This window comes from Vidua chalybeata, chromosome 3, assembly GCF_026979565.1.
Source record: "Vidua chalybeata isolate OUT-0048 chromosome 3, bVidCha1 merged haplotype, whole genome shotgun sequence".
In the NCBI taxonomy this organism is placed as follows: Eukaryota; Metazoa; Chordata; class Aves; order Passeriformes; family Viduidae; genus Vidua; species Vidua chalybeata.
In genome coordinates this window covers 13,454,314-13,470,639 of record NC_071532.1, presented here as the reverse complement: position 1 = coordinate 13,470,639, position 16,326 = coordinate 13,454,314, and the positions used below count along the sequence as shown (strand labels likewise).

General features: G+C 36.6%; 1 protein-coding gene across 2 annotated transcripts in view; it reads right to left on the bottom strand.

Moving 5' to 3' along the window:
- The window catches only part of HEATR5B (HEAT repeat containing 5B), a 52,796-nt gene that overhangs the window by 23,183 nt on the left and 13,287 nt on the right, over positions 1-16,326 (bottom strand). For both annotated transcript variants that reach the window (XM_053937435.1, XM_053937434.1), the window contains exons 12-23: positions 15,585-15,737; positions 15,194-15,293; positions 14,705-14,814; positions 13,590-13,753; positions 12,911-13,086; positions 11,586-11,691; positions 10,020-10,210; positions 8,322-8,481; positions 5,933-6,122; positions 4,453-4,622; positions 1,995-2,139; positions 918-1,157 (exon numbers count right to left, since the gene is read on the bottom strand). In XM_053937435.1, coding sequence (XP_053793410.1) covers positions 918-1,157; positions 1,995-2,139; positions 4,453-4,622; positions 5,933-6,122; positions 8,322-8,481; positions 10,020-10,210; positions 11,586-11,691; positions 12,911-13,086; positions 13,590-13,753; positions 14,705-14,814; positions 15,194-15,293; positions 15,585-15,737 — 1,905 coding nt within the window. The remainder of the gene's footprint in view (positions 1-917; positions 1,158-1,994; positions 2,140-4,452; positions 4,623-5,932; positions 6,123-8,321; positions 8,482-10,019; positions 10,211-11,585; positions 11,692-12,910; positions 13,087-13,589; positions 13,754-14,704; positions 14,815-15,193; positions 15,294-15,584; positions 15,738-16,326) is intronic.

Below are 16,326 nucleotides of genomic sequence, written 5' to 3'. Positions count from 1 at the left end.
ATTTGTAAATCTCTGCTTAAAAGCAAACCACATTTTGGTCATATGCCAGTTAGATGCATTAAAGGAGATCAAAGTGAAGTTGCTGGCTTACAATACACCTGAGAGGAATTTATTTAAATATTGTTTTCTCCGAGACAAATCACCTACTAATAAATAAATAAGAAACTGGACAACCACGTAAAAACTTTAAGACCCATCCCACATGAAATAACAAAAAACCATGCCAATTTAGAACTCAGGAAATGAGGTCTTTCTCACTGGGCAGATTTGTGGTAACTACATTGCATAAAGAAATTATTGGTAGCATTACTCATCAGTAAATGTAAAGCTGGCAGCATTTAGAAACAGCTTCAGGATGAACTCACACATGGCAATAAACAAGTTTAAATGCAAGGGAAATGAGCAGATTCTGCGTCATAACCATTCTATACAAGCTGAAAAACAGGAATAAGGTCTCAGAGGACAAAATCTATGCAAACAAATCTGCAAAGCTGAAAAACAAACGTAAATTTCATCACCATGGTAACCCAGCATCACATCAGTAATTCACAAAAACCTTATAAAAGAAAGCTTAGAATGTGTACAGGAGTCTTCCCTCTGTACAATCCTGATGTATACAGGCTAAAAAGGATGTCTGCTTCCACTAAGATACTGAAACGTCAGATTTACAAACACCATTCTTCTCCATTGGAAATCTTACTTCAAGCAGCTAACTTTTTATTTATGAGTCATATTCTGAAACTTAACATCGATAATTCCTTCTTTCTATGGCAGTTTAATTGCTCTATAATCCAATTCTGTATACAATATAACCTACATCTTAACTCGGATAAAAGAGAAGCTCCAAACCAATATTGCCAGAAGATGCTAATGCTAAGGACATACTATCATTTATGTGAACCCCACAGAACACTTACCACTGGAAGCTGCAAGGACATCCTTACAAAGCATGAGCCAGTGAGAAAGGTTTTCCACTGCCAGAGATGAAAGCATGTGTCCCAGAGTGTCATGGATATCTGAGCACAATTTCCGATCAGTCTCACGATCCAGCATTCCAAACAGGACGCCCTCCAGGCCTGTCTCTGTTATATTAACCCCCTGATGCCGGCAATGAGCGTCTCGCCGAGAGCCAGCCCCTGGTGCAAAAGGATTCATGTCTGCAAAATGAGAATGAGAGAGCTCTTCTAAAATCAGGAACTCAAGTTTCAAAATTGGGAGCAACAGACTTGAATTGGACATTGTGTACCTGTGGGTGTATAGTTCAATCAAAGATTACCAAGATGTTATTGCTATTTTTCTGAACCAACGCTAGAAAGGTTCTAATATAGCAATTAATTTCATCTGCAATGCAAATAACACCTCCAAGTATTAGTTAAAGTAAAAAAAAAAACCTCTCTTCAAGGCACACAGCCCATGAATTTGTAAAAAACCTAACAGTATTGGACTCTAAAGATTCTTCCCAGAGACAGACTTAACTGGTATCATTTGAATAAGCTCACAATTCTACATTTGTATGGAGACTGTGCTGACCAACACTGTTGAGCCTCCTATTTTGAAAATAAAATGATACATGTAAGAATTAGACCGGCCAGCAAAGTACACAGGCATTGCAGATATGCTGCTAACAGAATATAACACAACCTCAATCAAACAGTACACCATTAAGTTAATTTTCAAAATAACGAGAGTTATAATACCAGAAAAACTGTAAAATGCTTTCACTATAGAAATACTGTGCTCCCTATTTGATTGCCAGCCTTAATGAGAGAGAGGTTAAAGTCTGAATTTCACAAATAGTTAAATCATGAACAAAATTCCAGAGGCAAAAGCAGGGGTGTGGCCAGAAGTTACTGAAGTCAGAAGGGTTAAGGGTTTTTTCACTAAGGGTACAAGGGGGTTCTGGGCTTTTTCCCTCCTTTCTGAAGGCAAAGCACACATATGCACACATGTGCATTCAACTGTTACAAAAAAGGCCACGTGAAAGAAATACATACTGATGGCACTGTTCTCTTTGTCTCCAGTGTTTTTTGCTAAGCTCATGGCATATTCACACACTTCTGATGCTTCCCTCTGAGCAAGCTGTCGTAAACACGCAACTGCAGCCCGGCGCAGCAGCAAGTGAGAGCTGCACAAATGAACCTGAAAGTCAAAACCACTACAGGTGAGTAAACTGCTGCACCCCACCATCAATAAATCAATGCTGCTAAGGACTAAAAACATTCTATTTTTCAGTTATAAGCCCATGTGTGAGCTGCTGGGAATCAAGTTCTGAAGGTTCAGAAGTAAGCACTTTTCATAAAATACAAATATCAAAATATAGCTGATATACACAGAGCTGACAGCTGTCATCTGGTAAAAGAGATAAAAGCTTAAGTGTTGGAACTACTGTGCCAGTGTGATTTAGATTAATTACAGTTTCCAATTTGTTACACTCCAGTACTACTCTGCCTTATATTCTGCTATAGCTGTAAATCACTTTCTTTTAAACAAAAAAGCCATTATCAGGTGCACCACACATGACAACTATAATAAGAACTGCATTTCACATTAGTAACAGAATCTATAGCATTAAGTTATTAAAAGTGCCTCTCAATAAGACAGAATCAGATTTCTTTGCTAACCAACACTGGCTTCTAATTCCTTTGAATCACCTAAAGCACAAGCAAATATTTTCCTTACAGAAGAATTGTCTATGGTCTCTATTTTTCTGAGAGGAAGTAGCTCCACGGAAAAATGAATGTTTTTCCACAGTGGAAGAGGTGAAGAGTGCCCTTTAAGAAACTCTAACTCTTTATTTACTTCAGGGTAATTTGGTTTTAATAAAACAAATATCCATTTGCTTTCTTGGTATCACGTTATTATGGGGATGGAAAATGCTTCCCTAAATGAAAGTGTTCTACAGTTTATAAAGCATTTTAACAGTACATCTTTATTCTACATGTGAATATACAATAATTTAGTCCTAAAAAAACAGGCGGTCTTTAAAGAATTTCTAAATATCACAACTGAGGTTGTTTCAATGACCTAAAACACAGAATATTTGGGAGATTTATTAATGTAAACGATATTCCATGATTCAAGTTACAAAACAAATAACTACAAGTTATGAAGCCAATGCAGGAAGAAGAAATTAAAATGAGAGTGTGGAACTGCATGGTTTAATTTTGATACCTGGCATTAAATCCATTCTGAAGAGTTGGCTAATGGTGCAGGTAAGGCAGACCTTGCCTACATAACTATGCATTTGCAGTATGAAGAAAAGCCCAAGACAATTCAGAGGAAATCCTAACAAACTAAGTATAACTTGAAAGTAAGGAATTTGAGAAAGAAAAACAAAAATAGCTTTCATTTAGCAGAAGACGATAAACTAAGAGAAGAGAAACAGCAGAAAACCATGGGAAAAGGCTTCAAAACAGCACTAATTACTCATGTATAAACTTCATTGTCTGTAACATCACCCACTGGTATTTACAGAGTAAATGGCTGTAGGAATTATCTCTCATGTTGTACATCATATTCATGCAGAAGATCTTATCTACTTCTACGTGTGTTACACACCTTCCATGCAAAATTTTGTGAAGGGACAAGTGACAGGTTCTGTAAATACACTGCACTCCCAGGAGTGCTTGGGGCAGGGTGGGGCTCGGGTGTGCACAGGGCTGAGGAGAAGCACCTAATCATGAGAGGATGCCCTAGGGAAAATCTGGATGGCATACTAAGAAAAAGCTCCAGTGTTAACATAAGTAGGATTGCATTCCTTCAGGTAACACTGAGTCATCAGCGCCACAAAGACTGACATAAACAACTTTGCAAAACATCTAACAGACGTAATAGAGAAGCTTTTCAAATTTCTCAGTATTGGACTACTGAGCCCTCTAAAAATAACTTTTACAATAGTAATTATTAAAAAACCCCACCAACCTACATGAAAACCACACCCACACCACCTTTCCTCTTATATTCATATTTGGTATATTTTGGGTTCAAGCCTTTGCCTTACATTCAGGCTTAAGCCAGGACTTGCTGACAAAATACTTATGAAAGAAGGTGGCAACATTAACAGCAGGAGCACAAGAATTCGTATGTCAGCCCCTAATATGCTGACATTGGCAACATAAATCCAAAATCTTTCTCCAACTCACTCACTTCCCTCTTTGCATGCAATTAGTTGGAGCAAACAGAGCATTTCAGCATCTTTTTTACTTAGACATATTATTTATAAATGCTTGCTATCTTACTCTATTGAGGGTGAAAGAGAATCAACCTCTGTGACTTCAGTTTGGGCAGCATTCTGAAAATATGTAAAATGCGTTGAGGACTCTGGTGGTTTTGCAAATATAACTTGCTTATTACATATGGCTATCCTTGACATCTTGCTAAATATTTCCCCTGTCCTCTGCTAAGCACATGCATAAAACTTGGAGGACCAAAAGGGATGCATTTGATACTCACACAAAGACTGGGAACCAGACTGGACAGGTTGACATGCCGTGGTGCAAACATATGAAGCTGCTGAAGGCAGGATATAGCAGCTGCCTGAACAAGTGAGTCTGAATGGTCTTGTGTGATTGCACATCCCACCAAACAGGAAGAACGGATTGTTGAAATCGTAGCTCCATTACCTAATCATGTAAGAGGATATCCTTAACACAGCAAAACTTTTCTATCACAACTGCAGACTTTAAACCTTTGAGAAGCAAAAATTATTAAAGCTTCAATATCACAAAAAATAGTTCTCAGATTAACATGCAACTTTTCTGATTTGCCATGCAAATTAGAAACACTACAGCATGTTTCAGTATCTCTTTTTTTAGCTCAGTTAAATAACATGCTGTAGAAATGAAATTCTGGATCGATAATCTCCAGTCAGAAATATTGTGAGACTATCTTCCCAGGTCATGAAACCAGTTAATTATCTGAAGTTAGATTTTAAAAGTCTCTTTCACTTTATATGTGTATAAACAACATTTCACGCACTGAGCCATTTCCTAAAATATCAGGTAACTCTTAAGCTCATATCTATGTATGCAGACAATTTTAATTAGCTCCAATAGATGAGTAGCACTGCTCTACTACAACAAGCATTTTAAAAGAACAGTATTTGATTTGAAGAACAATCCCATTTGGCATTTTAAGAATTAACCCACATCAGGTTTATAAAAGTATTTTGAATTACAGAAATATAACCTGCAGAAGACATTCTTCTACTTAAGTTGTTATTTTAAAAGTTAATCATGTTCCAGACAGCCAAGTTCAATTAAACCATCTAGAACTAGGTAATAACTCAAATCTTAAGTCTAGCTATTTAGAATTAAAATTCCATTAGTGGCTCTCTGGCACTGCAGCAAAAACCATCCTATAAATATTCCTAAAAATCCCAGTTAGACGAAGTTACAAATCCACGGTTTTAACACCTGAGGCTCAGAATTTCAGACACATTGTTTGGCACGACAAGATTTTAAGTCTCTATAATGAGGTATGGAGGTCTAAGGATATCAGGAATGAATGGAATTGAGTTATAGTTCACAGTATCATCAATTGTGTCAAACTTAAGCTCTCACCATCAGTTTAAAATAAAATAAACACGTGTTAAAAAAATGGAGGAAAAAGCTTGTCTCATGCCCCACAAAAATACATAGAGCAAAATATGCAGCAAGGGTTTCATGGCTTACCTACCATGCAAATTTACCATTAGCTGAAACACCATACATCACTGCAACTTCTTTATAAAAATCTCAAACTGCAGTCAAAAAAGCCCCAAGCAGTCATAAGGAGGATCAAAACGAGGCTGTTTGCAGGACTGTAACTGAAACAGCCAACATTGCCTCCCCCACCTGCAACTAACCAAAACTTATATTCTTCCATTTAAGGTTATGATATCATCTTTATACAAGGTAGATCTTTTTTTTTTACACTTCAAATTCCCACTAACCTTGCAGTTCAGGCCCAACAGTAGTTATTATAGCCCCAAGGCACCTGCCCAAGCACTGATGTACTTCTGTGTGCGATGGCGGGACAGTTAAGAGCAGGGTGAGAACGAGAGAGAGCGTTGGCTCCACGTACCCACGGTACATTGGTCCACTAGAATCCACTATCAAGGCAAGTGAATGGAGAGACCAGGTCTACCAAAAACACAAAGGAATGTTTTTCAGTAAAGCATTCAGGAAATTAAACAGGTTTTTATGCAGTTGGAGCCTAGCTTCTGTTCTTAAGCACGTCTAATTCACTACTCTGACTTCAGAAGTGTTTCCAAACTTCCCAGACCTCAAGCAATCACCTGAGAGTTTAAATATATCTAACATATTCTTTGGTTATCAGCAGTTTTGGGTATAAAGGAAACACGGTGATGAAAAATTCGAGAAGAAATATGCTTAAGCACTTCAAAGAAGAAAAATACAAGCACAAACAACACATCTACTTAAAACAAAAAGGAAAAAAGAAAACTGACTTGAGACAGGAAAAAGAGAGAATCATTCCACTACAAAATTAGAGGCAGAATCTGAAATGGGCAGCTTACAAAGCCCTTAGCAGAGATGGTCTTTTATATTCCAGTAGGAACTGATTTTCATGACAAGCTGAAAGGTTCACATGCATTTTTCTAACTTTCTTATTAGTGGGTACAAGAGCAAAAAGCAGTGTTGTTAAGTCAGCATGAGGGGAAAAATGGTGAAAGATAGACCTATTTCAGTTGAAGGTAAGTAAACAACAAAAGACCAGAGTAATTTATTGTAACTGTCAAAGCAAGAAGCAGGCAAGAGGACGGTCCTTTCAGATACTGATGCTTCATTGGAAATAAATTGCACTGACAGACCTGAAAGCATTAGCTATCTCTCCATAACACACTACTAAATGATCTTATTTCAGAATTTTCTCACATTAAACGCATGACTAAGATAAAAGAGTATTACTATTACAAAGCTAGACTCTTAGGAATAAGCTGGAAAACCTGCCTTTAAAATTGCTACTTTTTAATCCTCTCTGATGCAATCCAAAAACCATTAGCACTAACTACCTCTACAGTCCTAATCCTGTGGTAGCACATTACAGCTTATCCTTTCATTCCTGTAAACTTCTATTATTCATACTTCCATACAGTTTCTGTGTAACCACACTGATCCAGTGAGGGATGAGGTTTAAAAGCTTAGTTTCTCACAGTGGCTGGGTGCTCTATTCTCAACAAAAAGTAAGGTAGATATGTAAGTTCAGCCTGGACTTCCCCTTTATACTTTTGTTTTTTTTTTCATAAAGCATTAACCTTTCCAATTTCTTTTTGAAATTACTGGGGCACAATGATACGTCTCAAGTTACCCACTCATACTTGAAGTCGGTTACATACGCAAATTGCACTTCATCTTTCCTTAAACTAAGAAAATTCAAAAGAGACTTAAAATTGTTTTTATAGATTGTTTTTTAACATTATTTCCAAAAAAAACCTAGGCTTGTTTTCCCAACTGATAAACCTTGCTACTTTGATTTTTCTTTTAATTGCTCTGAGGAAAAGAAATAAGAAGGTACTCAAGTACATGTTCTATCAAGTTAACAGTAAACCAAGGTGTAAGTATGATTTTTTATAGTTACTGGGGGCTTCAGCTTCTCAGGTGGTGGGTATAAAGTGCCACTACTCTCCAAAACCATTACTCTTTTACAGCATGTTTAGTCCCCTTTCTACTATACCAGCAACTTTTAGCAGTCAAGTCGTCCTCTTGTGAGGCTTCACATATCTTTGCTCCACGGTAGATAGAACCCCCCCCGCCCCATCTGAGACTTGGCTCCTACTGATTCCCCTTCTGCCCCCTAACTGCAATTTAGCTTGCAACAGATTTCTGTGCTCATAATATAACCCTGCAGAGATGATGTCCTGTGTATGTATCACATACACAGGAATTACTTGACAAAGGAAACTACTGCTCAGGAGACTCCAGTAAGTGATCACATTTCAGTCATCAGCTACCTATTAAAAGCTTCCTTTTAGGCAGCTAAGGCAATACTGATATATGATGCTTTAAAGGCTGTTTGGAATATGCCCACAGTGCCTCACTCTGGCACAGCTGACAAGCAAACACATGTCCTTCTGAATTAACCTGACCACTTCCAAGTGCCTCCCTAAATAGCTATGAAGTTACATTTTAATTACACTGTATCATTGGGATTCTGTACTCTGGGAGTCTGGAAGAAAATACTCACTTTCTTCATGCTCCCTAGCACATGCTACACATCTTACATGTGACAACGTCTACTAAAGAATATCTGAACAGGTAGTTTAACTTCTAATCTTCATCCTGAACATTTTAAGTAATTTTGTGCTGATTGCTTTTTTTTACCTGGACTTCAGGAGAGGTTCCATCTTGTGCCAAAGCCAAGAGAATACTGACACTAGTTTTCAAATGCTGTCCAGAACCTATTCCACCAACGTACCGATGGAGACAACCCAGAGCCAAGGAATGGCCTGTTCTTGACACAACGTCTCGAGCAGATTTTAACCTATCAATGTTTAAATATAAAGAAATCACTTCATTGAGTAAGTTTGTTACACAGAATCTTTGAAGTACCACAACAGTGCAAAAGACTAATAAAATTTTGCAGGCCATCTTACAAAATCTTGAGAAGCCTAAACAACAGCAAAAACAATGTAATTCCTCTATATTGCTATTAATCCAGGTTACATATAAAACAAGAGGAAAAAAGGTATTTTAATAATAATTTTCTTTTTTTCTGGTCAGAACTTGACCTTTTAGATGAAGAAGAGTTTTGAGGGATATAGACAAAGAATCCAGATTTTACAAGTGTTTCATAGCAGACTAGTTTAAATAATCATTCCAAAACCACTGCAGTGAAAAGGAAGCAAGAATAAAAAAATGACAACACACACTGAGAAATGACAAACTGGCAAATTCAGTTTTTTATATAGCTGTTTTCTTCTACAGCTGATTTTTGTGGCTTTTCCAATAGAGCCTTTTTTTTTTTAATAGAAAGCATTTTATAATGAAACTAAAACAGAATGAGTAGCATTTTGAATGATCTGGTTGTAGTTGTAGTAAGTTGTATGCATTGACTTACTATTTTTCACAATACTGCTTCTGAATGCATGTCACATACATCACTTGGCAATTAGAAGCCTTTTCAGTGAGTGAGGAAGAGAGATAAAAGAAGGGATTTCCTAATAAGGACAAAGAAAGATTTTCCCCCCCAATTGACTGTATATGAGAGACATGCATGCTCTTGGCCATCAGTGAACAACAAAGTAAATGCACATCTCAAATATAAAAAAATCACTTGACTATCAACAGAATGACAACCATTAACAACTTACCAGTTAATCTAGATAAGAAACTAAGGAAAGTCCCAGTAATAGAAATACAACAAAAGACAGCAAGGATTATGTACTTTATTACAAGATGAAAGGGTGAGAAAAATTTAATTTCTCAGAAGTAACAGAGCCAGACTGAGGCTATGTGCATGCACCTGGCCCAGCCAAAAATATGTGCTGCAGCCCTGAGGCAGTTGCATTCTGATTCAGAAATATGCTGATGCCTTAAATTTAAGCAAGAAATTGGGAAACATACTGTCTTGTTGCTTCTACCAGAAATCTTTCTAAAGACCCATGATAAACAGAATATGAAAAAAATACAGGCAAATAAATCAGTTAAATCAATGTGTGAAAAGGATGTTTCAGTGAAACAGAACCACTATTACGTAATTCACATTACAGATATACTTAATGTAAGCTGTGCTTATCTATCTGCAACAGTTTAGTCACCTTCAGGTAACTCATCAAAAGCTGTTCACCAGTATTATTTCACATTCTGAGTGTTTAACAACTCAGCTTTTATTCCTCACATGAAATGAATCCAAAAGAGAAGAATCTGTTTAATGGTTTCTTAGATCTATGTAACCATAGGGATCAAGCATGAAAGAAGAGAATAATGAATACAGTATTTAGAAAAGGAATCTTCCAAACTACATTAAATTACAAACTACATTAAATTGTGATTTAATTTACTGAATTAAAATCAACTTACTTATCAAAACTGTACTGAGCCATTCTAGCAATGAAAGAGGCTTCTCCAACCACTTGAGCCATTCTGCCAAGAGCTTCACCTGCTGCACATCTCAAAATAGGGTTAGGATTATCAAGGGCACCCATTACAAGTGTCAAAGCAGATTTGCGGACTTCTTCTGGTCCTAATGTGCTTTTATTCTCAGCTAAACCCTACATTAAAAAAAAAAAAAAAAGAAGAACAAGAAGAAGAAGAATCCAAACATCCCAATGTAGGGGAGAGAAAATATATTTGAGATCATCAAGTGAAAACTATGTGCTTTTGCTTTTTTTTCAATTTGTGGTAGTTTATCCTGAAACACATTGGTTGAAAACATTTAAAACTCAAAATCACCAATATCCTGGGTCTCATGATGTTTGCCAATACTCTACCTATTTCATATACAGGAAGACCAGTTGCACCAGTCTTTTATATCAAATGCATTACCTACATGCACCCTAGTCCTACCAAATCTGATCTAGCTTTACACAAGAACACCTTAGGGGAGAATAATAGAAACTTTAAAAATCTAACAGCAAAAATATAATAGGAAAACCACAGACCAGTTACATTTCTACAAGAACCACTTAAATTGAAGACATTATAGATACATGAAATTATTTTTTTCTTTTTAATTGCATCCTTCCAAACATTTATACAGCCTCTTATTTGAATAGTTTACAGAAGAGTAACACTAAACAGCACTTTTGCAGTTTCTTCTACTCTGAGAGAAATAATTAAACACATGTAAAGTAAAACCACTGCATGTACTATAGAGCAAGAAGCCAAAGGCTCTACCTTAGATCATAATTTTCTGAAGTCCTCACTTCAGCTCAATTTTGACAATTTTTTGACCACATGGGAGCTTCCAGAAATCTGCCTCGGAATCTACATTTCAACTTGTAGCAATGTAGATCACGTTTTTAAGAACAATGCAAAGAACTGAGGTGCTGTTTTGCCAATCTATTTTGCCAATCAACCAAAGACATGGAGCTCCAGTAACAGCTTAAACTAGGCAGCCATTATTTGTGACTAGCTGTCTTACTTTCTGACTTGATAGCATCAGGTTGCATTTCCAAGTCTAGATAGAGAGCACACAGCAGCAGCTGCAGTCAGTGAGACTGGGCATAAGCACCTAGAATTCTGTGCAATAAGGCAACCAAAATGTAAACCCAAAGCTATCTGTGTATTCAGTTACACAAGTCACATCTGCACAAAACTCTGTGATTTGAGGGGTTTTCTGGGTATATATGACAAAATACTTAAATCCGTGAGTCCGGTGCAAATAAAACTACAAGATTCAAGATGAAAAGACAGTCTGAATACTATAGAATGCTGACAACTGTAGAATGCAGTCACTAGCCTCATCTGTTCGCTCTACTTATACATGAAGACAAGAGCTCAAGCTAGTATCCGGAAAAAAATTCAATTCTGGAGTTTTCAAATTTTTGAATTCTTGAATAACTTTAGTAACATTCTTCTAGCAGCCTTTTGTACTCAATGCAAACTGATGAACTTGGACTTTCATTGCAAGTTTACAAGTCCTACCTTCAAGGCACTAAGAACAGCAGTAAAGATATTAAGCTGCACAGCTTGCTGGCGAACACCTTTAGCCTGCTTGACACATTCAGCAAAGTGATCCAACATCTGTAATCTAAAACAAAGGAAAGAACATAATTGAAGTGATAGCCTTTCAAAATGCAAACTAAAGCACAGCTGCTAAAAACCACACACTACAAAAGGGCCTTTTAAGTTCAGTAGCAGAACTTATGCTTCAGGGGCTGCAGAAGGCATTCACTATAGGTAATAAAAGCAGAGTTACTCTGAACATCCCTTTGCTGGTTCTTCTAGTTCATCCACAAGTATTTACTATTCCTTTGAAGAAAACATCACCAAGAGAAAGTAAATCTTCAGGTGCATTTGGCTGTATAACTAGAAAGCTATGAGGACCAGAGTGGAAAAATGCTGTCTTTCCACTACCATTTAAAATAGTGTTACCCTTCATATTTGTTTTTCTGTTTCTATTGTTTTTCCCATTTAACATCCATTCCTGCCTAGAAGATACCAAAAACAGGAGTGTAATGAATAATCTGCATTCTTAATTACTCAGCAGCTCCCAAGCTACATCTTTTCACAGTTAACAACAGGTATAGACCAAGGTGAATTACTGCAAGCTGGTCTCAAGTCTATCCTGCACTTACTACAAAATGAGGTTGACCACTACGAAAAAACTGCTCCCAAAAGATTTGCATTGAAAGCTGATTTTACTTTGAAATGCTTCTTGGAACTGTTTTCACTCTGTGCTCAGGGACAAATTGCCTAAACTGAATAAGAAAATTAGTCCTGACAATTCATAACTCTGTAGAGGTAATGTGAAACACAAAGGAAAATAAGTTGAATTCCATTTCCTCTTTTTCATTGTGCATACAATTCCTTGCTGACTATAAATCAAATGGTCTTACTTGTGGCAGCCAAACGAAATTCTGTGGAGGCCCCTGCTTTTTTCAAGGTTGATTTGAAGTTAATTGCAATGGGTAATTTTGCAGGAAATTTTGGTTGCAGAGATATTACTACTGTTAAATGCTATATGAAAAAAGAAGAATCTACTCTCCATCTCTGAACACTGATCTTCAAAAGAGATAAAACTGAGGAAATCACTTTAGAAATAAAGTGACTACACATATTCTGGAATCCTGAGACACAATGGACATCAAAATATTAAACTGAATTTAAAGACAGTTGATACCTTAGTCAAGTCTTAGTTCAGGAAAACAACCAACCAAACAAACAAATAAACAAAAAAATCCCCAACATAACAGTATCCAGAGAAACAAGGCATTAGGTTCTGAAATTGAACACTGATGTAAACTGACCTATGTTTGTAAGAGACATGAGGAAAAACCACACCAAAGAGAGCCACAGATGCATCAATGACAGATACTCCTAAAGGAAGAGGACCAGGTACAGCTTCACCAGCAGGGATGCGCAAATAAATAGAAGAGGGATCATGCTCCAGAGCACCGCTTCCAGACGCACTGTTTGGCTGAAGCTGCAAAATTCCACACAACATGAATACCTCTGATATAACATTGCACATAAAATTTGGAACTAGAGATAACCAAAACACATATGCAGTAGTTAAAACAACAGAATAGCTTACAAACACCTGAATACAAGTGCAGTGTCCTCATGCACACACATTAGCATTTAGAGGGTCAGCTGGATTCTGAAGAGTCACAACCATTAACAGCCAGATATGAGAACAACTTATAGGCTAGGAAGATTGGTGGATGGGAAGAGACTGAGTTAGGGTTTTTTTTAAAGAAATGAGGCTCATTAAGCACAACCCTACGAGTAGCATTATGCAATTTATATCTCAGCTGTAGGTGGTTTTTAATCAAAACAGTACCCCGCAGATGGAAGCATTTACATCTAAAAGAGCTCTGAAATAAGACTAAAAACAAGGTATGAAGCTCCAGTTTTAGAAGGCTTCCTCACACACACATCACACAGACAGGGCAGTCAATTCATTCTTCTAGCTTTTTTTGTTACCTGATCTTCAATTGACTTATGATCTGTTTCCTGCAGCCAAGAACCAAGCAGAACACTATCATCATAATGACAAAGAGACCTTAGGAGTGATGTGGTTGTATTAGCAGAGTTGTCTGTCAAAGTAAATTCTGCTACCAGCTCTCGAAGAAGTGCATTAAATGATCCTAGAAAGACAGACATTAAAAAGAATCATTGCTGCTTCTTAGCCAAAACATTTCAGCTAGTGATCAGAAGTTATAAATGTAGTATTACTTCAATTTTAGAGGTAGCTAACAGAGAAGTAAGCCTGACAATACTAGAGTTGAGAGTAAGGCTTCAAATTGAACTGTAGGCTCTCAATTCCCAAATCATATTCTCATGATTTGGGAATTGAGAGGCTACAATTCCATTTATCTAATGGATAAAATATCTAAATAATAGGTAAGATTGGAAACCACTGGAGGTCATCTAGTCCCACCTTATGCTCAAGCAGGGTCCACTAGAGCACATTACTCAGAATTGTGTCCTGTTCTAAACAACAGATTGGGCCATCCTTATAGAATGACAATCCAGATGTGGCAAAAAAGATCTGTTCATCCACATGATCATGTAGCCATAATGAATTAACAAAAAAAACCAAATAAATCCAAAAAGTTAATCTTGTCAGACTGTGTGACAGTGGTTGGCAATCTGCTAATAGCAGATCTGTGTAATAGATCAAATCAGGTTTAAAAAGGAACCAAACAAACCAACCAAATAAAAAAACCTGAATATAACCAAAACTAAACCTCCATTGTCACATCTGTTTTTCAGTATACTAAGAAATAAAGTTCTCTATCTATTAAGTAATAATGACTTAAGAAACTATTATTTGATCTCACACCATGATCTCCATACCTCTCAATCCTACAAAGGGGACCATAACTGCTATACTCCAAGTGTTACTCTATGAATGCTTTGCAATACTCATACTCTCATTATACTGTCAAGATGACATACAGAAGATGAGTAACACAGTACAAAATTCCTACAGATTCCCAGAATTGTATTTGACTCTTACAGCTGCTTCAAAGATATGCATCACAAGTACTAAGTAGAATTTTTACTTTAACAAAAACTGTTAAAAATTTATGTACCTTCATATGTCTTTGGAGGCAATAAAGCCAATATATCATAAAGTCTTAAACGAACCATAGCTGCACTGGCTTTGAGATGAGCTCCATGGGCTTTAATTACTGATGGAATGCTATAGAATTAAAAATGAAAAAGAGAAACCAGAAACGTTGCAGTTACAGAAGAGAGTATTTTCAGATTTCTTTTTACAGGCTATAACTCTAGGCAAGGCAAGAAAACAGTGTTCAGAGAATTACTCTGAACATTATTTAATTAACAATACATTTTCAGAAGTAATTGTACAGAGAAAACTTTAATTACAAACTCAACAAACCCACAACATGCTGCCATAAATCAGTGACATGCACTTCCTCAGAAGTCCTATTTTAATTACAGGTGATGCAGGGAGAAGAAACACACACCAAAACACAAAACCCAACTCCAAATTAGTTCTAGTATTTCAAGACCAGGAAAAGACGAAAGTGAATAAAGAGCAAAAACTGCCTACTTACTGTGACATCATTGTCATGGCACACTCTATGGGTGTCATCAGTTTCCTGATCACATCCTCAGTTAGGAGCTCAGGGCAGTGAGCAACAAAGCTTCTCATAGCTAATAACAGAACAGTTTAAATTAAACTTTCACTGAAACAAACAAATATAGGACATAAACAAGATAAAAATTCTGAGAATATCAAAAGAGCAGCAATTAAAAATGTTTATTCAAAGACTGTGTGATCTCTTCAAAAAATTGTATGTCAAAACCAGGACACACTGATGAAAATCTGATACATTTTACTTATTTTCAAGGAAAGAGGGGAAGTTACAGGAATTCTCTCTACAATACTTGGGATCACATTTTGGTTTACTGTGCAGGTATAATCTCAAAGTCTGAATTTCTTACCACACAGAGCTCCAGCACGGCCTTCCAGTGTTACTTGCCAGGTGAATGAATCTCCTCTTGCCTTCTCTGCTTCCAGCTCCTTCAGAGAACGTGGAAACACATTTCGCCACAGCAGCAACATCTTAGGTAGATGATACCGGACAACAGAAGGACCTAAGTAAAAAAAAAAGTGACAGTATAAGAAAAATCTGTATTTAAGTGTGAAAAATCTGCTGTGAAGGCTTTTGCTCTTCAAAATATTTTTGCCTTATTTCACTTCTCTTCCTTTCTGCCCTACTTGGAAGAATGAAAACCAAATGAAATCCTTTCTCACTCCTAGGTTGAAAGTGTGGCAAATAAGTACTATACATCACATCTGCTTGTGGGTATCACTCCTAAAATAGGAAATAGACTACCCTACCCACTGTCATGTCATACAGAACCATGGTCAATTGTCTTTTTACTATCTTTTTATTCTGGCTTTCTAATTTTTTATATTAATTTTGAAGGTTCTTTAGCCTACTCTACTCTGTCCATAAAACAAATAAAAAAACAACTGATAGGTGTTGATTATGTAAACTAGTTTAACAGTCAAGTTTTTTTTTGAAATTTCTGAAAAAGATCCAGTGCAAGTACATTAAAAATATATTGGAGGACAACCACAATAGGAATACACTATTAGAAAAACATGACAATAAACTGGTAAGAGAAACAATTTAGAGAAATTAGATGAAACATAAATGGTATTTGATGAGAGATCAAA